The 8,323-nt window shown below is 39.0% G+C and overlaps 1 protein-coding gene across 1 annotated transcript; it reads left to right on the top strand.

Moving 5' to 3' along the window:
* The first annotated feature begins 351 nt into the window (after positions 1-351).
* Positions 352-8,323, top strand: LOC135104899 (uncharacterized). The gene is made up of 6 exons (XM_064012641.1): positions 352-590; positions 2,815-2,958; positions 3,800-3,985; positions 4,352-4,828; positions 6,948-7,032; positions 7,355-8,323. The coding sequence occupies exons 1-5, from the start codon at positions 582-584 to the stop codon at positions 7,011-7,013; spliced, it is 882 nt and encodes a 293-aa protein (XP_063868711.1). The 5' UTR covers positions 352-581; the 3' UTR covers positions 7,014-7,032; positions 7,355-8,323.

Raw genomic sequence — 8,323 nt, 5'->3', positions numbered from 1 at the left:
CATATAAGAAACAAAATTTGGCAGGCTAGTTCAGTAATAATAACAAGCGCATTACAATGAATCATACATGTGGTTTTGAAATAAATAGCATGAAATGCACGGGAACGGTAGGTTTTATGAGAGGAATTTAGGTGTGCCATTTTCAAAACTCGCCTATCTCGACAACTTTTCGCAGACTGTGTTAGTTAAGTAGTGGTTTCATAATTTCACTGGTAGATAAAGATTATGCACATTGATAGGAAAAGACCCCCACGGCAACCCGATTACTCAACCGGACCCTTGGATTTTTTTTTTTTTTTCTAACATTCCACAGACAACACAACAGTACTTATTTACCAGCATAACTTCATACAAATGTTGATTCCCGGAAAAATTTATTTTACAGTGGTTTCCGAGCGATTCGGCACAACAATGTTTTAGAACCCAAATAGCTTCAAATCAGGGAGCGCTGCATCTGGCAACACTGAACGGGACGGGAACAAAACAGGAAGGAAACTAATTTATTTCTCACACCGTACCATTCGTTACTGCGCGGAGTGAAGTGGTGGTGTTGAAGTGCTGTGGTGGCAAGGAAAAGAATCATGAGTCAGGTAACAAGATATCACAGTTTAAACTAAAAAGATTCTCTCTCTCTCTCTCTCTCTCTCTCTCTCTCTCTCTCTCTCTCTCTCTCTCTCTCTAAGTGTTTATTATTGTGTTCTCCAAGTAGAGTTGGTTTTGTTGTTGTAAGGATGTGAATCTCCAAATATGAAACAAGGAGTCATTTAGGAGGAGGATGCTCCTAAAGGAAATAGTATCCCAATAATACTGGCTTTACTGTTATTAAGCTTAAGCCGGTTGCCAATTTTTTTTTTTTATTACCATTTGTTTTGAAACCTAACTCAGTCTTTTAACTTTATATTGTGTGATCCATTGTTTCTTATCAGACCCAGTGTATATTTTAGTCTGATCCAGTGTGTTTTAGTCTAATCCAGTGTATTGTCAAAGTTTAACCCTGTATATTTTAGTGTAATCCATTGTATTGTCTACCCTACTAGTAGTGTATTTTATCTTTTTAACCTTATGTTATCAAATTTAACCCCTCCTTACTTTAACTTTACCTTACCTAACTTGACCTAGTTTGACCAAACCTTACCTAACTAGACCAAACATTAGCAGACTTGACCAAAGCTAATCTAACTTGACTAAGATTTACCTAACCTGACCAAACCTTATTTTTACTTGACTTAACCAAACCTTACTTTACCTAACTTTACCTTACTTTAATGAACTGAACCATATCTTCCTTTAACTGACTTGAGCAAACCTCATTTAACTTTCAAGAGAGAGAGAGAGAGAGAGAGAGAGAGAGAGAGAGAGAGAGAGAGAGAGAGAATCCATCTCAAAGCAGACAATTAACCCTTGAACTTTGGACAAAAATGGACATCATAATATATATATATATATATATATATATATATATATATATATATATATATATATATATATATATATATATATATATATATATATATATATATATATATATATATAAGTATATAATTAATGAGAATATTTTATTTATGAATACAAGTAAATAGATAAAGTAGAGCAAATATAAGATACTCAATTTTGGTTGCCATCAAAAAGCACAAGAAATTGACTTCCTGGTGGATTTTCAGTCAGTTATTAAATATAGCAACATCTTATTTTAGAAACTTCATCCAGCCTTTTTTCTCATCCTCCTTTCAGACTGCACAGAAAGCTTTGAGATGCCAATAAAACTCTTCATGACAAGTAGGAGAGAAGTGAAGTTATCTAGATAATTCCCTCAGTTTTATAATGAACACATGAGGTGGTAGTGTCAGGTGGAGTAGCACCAACTGTGAACTGGTGCAGGGCTTTAGAGTAATCTTATAGTAAAAAGGCATTTGTAAACTAAAGCAAATATAGTAATCCTTCCTATATCTGTCTTAATTCTTGCGTGGCATGTGCAGATGTTGCCCAGATATTGCATATCCAATTAATTCTCATAATTTGCCGGACATCAGTACTAAAATGATGTTGTACAGTATTATGTACCTTATGTGTGCAACTAACTTTTAGACATTTTTCTTCTATGATATTCCTGTTGCAAATGAGGATTTTTTGCAGATTTTTTCTATCTTCCTCCCATTCTTTTTTCCTACATCTATCATAATACACATGATAACTTCCTCAGCTCCTAGAAGATGCAATGTCAGTATTAGATTAAGGACCATAATCTTAAATGTTTCAGCATCCTATTTTGACAACGTTAAGAGGTACTAGTGGAATTCATTGTGGTTTTGGGGTGTTTTCCTGATTCCAGCGATAGTTTAACGAAGACTAAGTATGGGAGGGAAGAAAAAAAAATCCATGCAAACCTCCAAGTTGTAATCTCTGTAGCTTTTGAAAATCAGTCCTTATGAAGATCTGAAGCATTTGAAAATATGCAACATTTCTTATATGCAACATTTGCTGTTGTATCACACTTAACCTTGCCTATGTTGACTGTCACCACTTTAACATCTGAGAAGCTTCTTTGCATTTTTTATTCCTTGAGCTATGTGCAACTTTTATAGGTATGTTGAAAAGTTTGTGTGGAAATGTAATAGAGATGAAAAGATGGTGACTCAGGCTGTGAAAGAAGTCTAAATAGTTTATATATATATATATATATATATATATATATATATATATATATATATATATATATATATATATATATATATATATATATATATATATATAATCTGGTTCCCCTACTTCATTTTAATTTCCTGTATAGAAACATTGTCCTCATACCTGCCACAGCCGACCTGCCAAGTGTGCTTTACTCCATACGACCCCAAGGACCACCGGCCGCTGTTGCTGCCCACCTGTGGCCACACCTTTTGTGCCTTCTGCCTGGGATGTCTGCATAGCCAGGGCAAGACAAGCTGTCCCAAGTGTCGTAAGGTGAGTGTCTGGTGGCAGGACCTGGGCAGTGGTGGGACAGATGAACCTGGGGATTGATGGGGTGGATGGACTTTGGGAAGTGATGGGACAGATGAACCTGGGGATTGATGGGGTGGTTGGACCTGGGCAGTGATGGGACAGATGGACCTGAGCAGTGATTGGGCAAATAGACATAGGCAGTGACAAGACAGATCGACCTGGGCATTGATGAGACAGATGGATCTGGGTAATGACAGGACAGATGGACCTAGGGAGTGATGTGACAAATGGACCAGGGCAGTGATGGAACAGGCCACACTGACCTTGGTGATCAGCTTGGCATGGTGAGTGAAGGTGTGGCACTTGTGTTTCTGTGAGTGTCATTTCTCAAGTGCTTCCATGGTGTGTCAAGGCAGTGCACAACATGTACTCCCTTTACCTTACCCTTCCATCTTTCAAGTGGCCATCCTCTCCTATTTGGATTTTCAATTTCATTCCCACACTTTCTTCATGAGCTCATTTCTCTCTTTTGTGTTATACGAGTAGGTAGCAAAATTTCAGTTAATTCTCTCATTGTTTTCATGTAGCAAAACAGCTGTGTGTTTCTTTTAAATCCTTTCACCACTTCTTCCCTTTTTTTGGTCTTCCATTATCTCTCAACTTTTGCCATCTTGTTATCTATTTTTGCTTCACAATTCATCCATTTTCTTTCAGTATATAAAACCCTAAAATCCTATGCTAGTTCTGAATGACCTGACCACTAGGCATATTTTCATTGTTGGATGATGCAAGAAATCCTTAAATCACCTCGCTTCACTTCACTGTTGGAGTTTGATGATTCTGGATGCATTTCTCCATACAGGATGGGGCAGTGAAGCCAGTCTCCTCCCTGCCAGTGAATTACAGTCTGCTGGACATTGCTGAGGGCAGTGCATGCAAGTCTGATGCTTCTGCAGAACCAAACTCTGCAAGTCCTCCTTGGGCAGCAGGTGCATCAAGATCCCAAGTACCAACACCTCACTCAGGCCTTGGTAATCACACTGACCTGGTAAGTAAGGGTGTTGGACTTGTGTTTCTGTGTGCTGAAAGAACACTCACAGGTTTGGAATTTGACTCTTCAGCTTTGTTGTTGGCAGACTTTTTTTCCACTTTATTGAAGAGCTCTTGATTGTCATTTTTTCACATTCAGGTTGGTTATATTTCTTGCTGATGCATACCTCCTTCCTTTTCCCTATGTCCTCTTTGTCCTCTATTATCTCTTGATTTTAGCTATCTTGTTATTGGTCTCCTACACAGCTTATCATTATCTCTCAGTATGTAAACCCTGAAATTCTGTGCTAGTTCAGAATGACACAACATACTAAACATTTTTACAGCTGAAATTTGATAATCCAAGATGCATTTCTTCCCACAGGATGGGGCTGAGGTTCTGCTTGATGGCAGTTCACGGTTTCCACTACCATCAAACTTTTTAAGTTCTCTCAGACCAGCAAGTTTACATCCCCAAACACCAACACTCCACACAGTTGGCCACATTAACCAGGTAAAATTTAATAGTCTTGAAGCAGCAATCACTGCAAGTTATCCTAATGCTTCAAGATCCCAATTCCATCAGAGCCGTCTGAGGGAAAAACAATTGCAGAAGAGAGCACGAACTCTTTTCAAACATGATGCCAATGCCTCACTAGCTGCCTCCCCATGCCAACCCTCCCCGGCCATTGAGAACTCCCAACCAGCAACCTTCTCATGCTCAAGTTACATGACTGCCTCACCTCAATTTGCAAGAACCCAGGATGCTCACAACTCTGCCAGTGCCATCCTTACAGTGCTGGAGAAGGAGCAGCAGGATGAATTGGACTTTCAGATGGCTGTCCACCTCACATTTTGCAAGGTAAGAGATCATGAAGTTTTACACTGAGGTTGTCATCATGTTTTCTGTTTTTAGTCTTGTATCGTTCCTGTTTTTCAGTAACAAGCCGCAGTACAAGCGTGAGTTTCCGCAGTCTGTTGTCTTTCCCAGCAGAACAACTGGCAAAAGAAAAAGCCAGTCTTGTTAACCTAATGTACACTCATTGTTGAGCAGGTAGTGGATGATAAAAAGTGTATAACTTTGTGTGTTTTATGGATCTGTGTAACATTAGCCAAGATTCTCCTAACCCTATCTTCTCCTTTTCATGCAAGTTAATTCAGTAACCAAGATGTCTTGTAAAATCATAATCTGTTGAGATGTTACTATATGTGTTTCCATGGCCTAGAGGCTGAGGTAAACTTTTCAAGAGATGGTTGTAGATGAGACAAAGTCCATGAGTACAAATGGATGCCTTGTCTCAGTTTTCTCCTTTTAGAGGAAATGTAAGCCTGGTACACAGAGATGTAGACATTTACCTTACAGTTGTTCTTTAGCATCTGCAGGGTTCAAATGAAAGACACCCACATATGTCAGAGATATGCAGTTATTTCTTATCTTCCCTTAGAAAGATCCTTACCTCAGATCAGTAAACCATGCTTATGATTTAAATCCTAAAAACTTTAAAAATTCATGTTCAGGACTGGCTGACCTCACCACAACTAGTTCTCTTCTTCAGTCTGCCTGTTGTTGTCATTGCCAAGAAGGCAATAAGTATTCCTGAGTATTAGTACCCCACATTGTACTATGCACTAAGCACCTTCCCCCTTGGGATGTGGATTCTGACAACATGATTACATAGCTGTGCAGGAAGTATTCAGTGTAGCAGTCATGTCCAAAGGATGCTATTGAAGGATGCTGGCTCAGCTCCTTGAGATGCTTTATATATATATATATATATATATATATATATATATATATATATATATATATATATATATATATATATATATATATATATATATATATATATATATATACTTGTACAGTCAGTTGTTATTGTAGTGGCAGCAGCAACAGCTCTCTGTTGTATCCCTTTGGTTCAAGCGTCAAATTTGTTATTCTGAAAACAGGTTACTTTCTCCGTGAGTATCATCGGTAAACAAAAGCCTGCATTTGGTACCAAACCCTGACAATGACAAGTAAACCCAAACATTGTATTATAAATTTATTTTCATGTAGGTAAATTTTAAATTATTTAAGTCAATTAGTAACTGATGCATTGAAAATGGTACATCAAATGGCTTTTTGGCAATGTGGTATTGTGCCGCCGCCACTAAAGGCTTTCACTCAGACAAAAAGCACTGAGAATCATCATCATCTAGCATGGAGAGTTTATTATATTTATTCACTTTTATGAAAATAAATGTTTTTTTTTACAATTATAAACATGTATATTGTGGCAGGTGACACCACTGCTGCTGCTGCTGCTGCTGTTGCATTGTGAACAAAGGAAGAGCAAGGCTTTGCAACAACTAATGTTGTTCCTGTTACATTGTTTGGCTATAATATTCCTTAGATTTTGACTGAGTTTAATGATTATTCTTTGCTACATTACAAAAGAAGTAACATGAGGCAGGCTGCTGGTGCTGTGGGCAATAGCAGGGGTGGTGATGGTTGCAGACACACCTGTAATACATGCTGTGCTCCGTGTGGAACAGACACATGTACAACAACACAGATAGGTACTTTGATGCAAACGTGAGATGGAGACACTCGTGCAATTACTTAGAAAGTGAAAAGTGCACAGAATGGCATTCATGGGAAACCACAAGAATTCTGGCATGCCACAAGTACCCAAAGCTATACTTTACAATATCTGCTGGCTACCCAACACAAATATGACTTAAAACTGCAGGCATGACCATTTGAAAAAATTATGTTATAGATGTTTTAAGGATCCTGTGATGCCTTATCAGGGATCAAAGTGGGGGAGATGCTGGGGTAACACTATTTAGCAAGGTATGCATGGTGTGTGTGTGTGTGTGTGTGTGTGTGTGTGTGTGGGTGAGAGAGAGAGAGAGAGAGAGAGAGAGAGAGAGAGAGAGAGAGAGAGAGAGAGAGAGAGAGAGAGATATGCCATGTATTGTGTGTCTTCCTACAGGACAGCAGCCATGACCATGACCATCACACCAGCTGTTCTTCATGGTGCTGGGAGAATCCTCGATGAGGGTTATTACATGTGAGATGTAAGTAGTCTCTCTCTCTCTCTCTCTCTCTCTCTCTCTCTCTCTCTCTCTCTCTCTCTCTCTCTCTCTCTCTCTCTCTCTCTCTCTCTCTCTCTCTCTCTCTCTCTCTCTCTCTCTCTCTCTCTCTCTCTCTCTCTCTCTCTCTCTCTCAGAGAGAGAGAGAATCTTCCCTTAACTTTTTTTTGTATCAGTTCCTGGTCTTCTCTTCTTATAACATGATCAAACCATCCCAGGACAACACTATGGTGCATTGGCAGTGGGAGATCTAAATGACATACATACAAAGTTTTGGATGACAATATTTACCGTTTGTATTTCTTAGAGGCTGCTCAACAACATACTGAGCAGCAGTCCTGGGTGATGCAGATGGGACACAGCAGGATCAGCATCCTTGAGGAGAAGCAACAGAGGCTGTCCCAACCCTCAGCTCCTGTGGTCCAGTGCCTCCCAGGACTGGCTGGCCATGCAGCAAATGAAGCAGAATATCAATAGTTCTTAGAGGTATTTTTGCCACAGTAGCTGATAATAACCCTTTGACTGCTCTTGGCAGCATGACTCCTTACTTTATTTGTGCAAACATAAATTATCTGACTGACCAAAGGTAAAAACTAGTCACTAAACGATTTTAACCACTGTCATCCCTCCTGTTGGCAGTGTTGTCTTTGGAAATTACTTGCACCAGATCATCTCATTAAGCTAAGAAGCCAAACAAATCATAGTATTCAAAGGGTTGACCTCACAGTGACTTCTTTCATAAAACAAAGGAAGGCTTCACAAATGTTACTTGGATTTGTAAGTAAAGGTAACATTTTAGAACTTGAGGAAAGTCATATGTACAACTGTCACTCAAATGCAAACACTGTGCCTTATATCTCTGCTTTTGAAACTCTGTGGTCCCAAGTGTGTGATAACTCCACCTTCCACTGCTATTTGTCACTTTTTTCCTTAATTACTAACCACTCTGAGACATTTTCTTGTTCTCTCTAAACATTATACTGGCTAGAAATTGATTTTTTTTTTTAATCCCCTTCATTGTTGTAGATGTTTATAAAGATTCCTTCCTTTGCCTTTAGTGCTGTGAATTGTTGCATATAACAGTGAAAGGGTTAAGCTTCAGTACTGTGTGGAATGTTACAGTCACCCAGGCAGTGGACAGAGAGGAGTCAATCTAGAGGCACACATGCATTCTCTCTCTCTCTCTCTCTCTCTCTCTCTCTCTCTCTCTCTCTCTCTCTCTCTCTCTCTCTCTCTCTCTCTCTCTCTCTCTCTCTCTCTCTCTCTCTCTCTCTCT

This window comes from Scylla paramamosain, chromosome 11 (assembly GCF_035594125.1).
Source record: "Scylla paramamosain isolate STU-SP2022 chromosome 11, ASM3559412v1, whole genome shotgun sequence".
NCBI classification, from domain to species: domain Eukaryota; kingdom Metazoa; phylum Arthropoda; class Malacostraca; order Decapoda; family Portunidae; genus Scylla; species Scylla paramamosain.
Note: the sequence above shows the minus strand (reverse complement) of the source record. Positions and strands in the feature narration are given on the sequence as shown.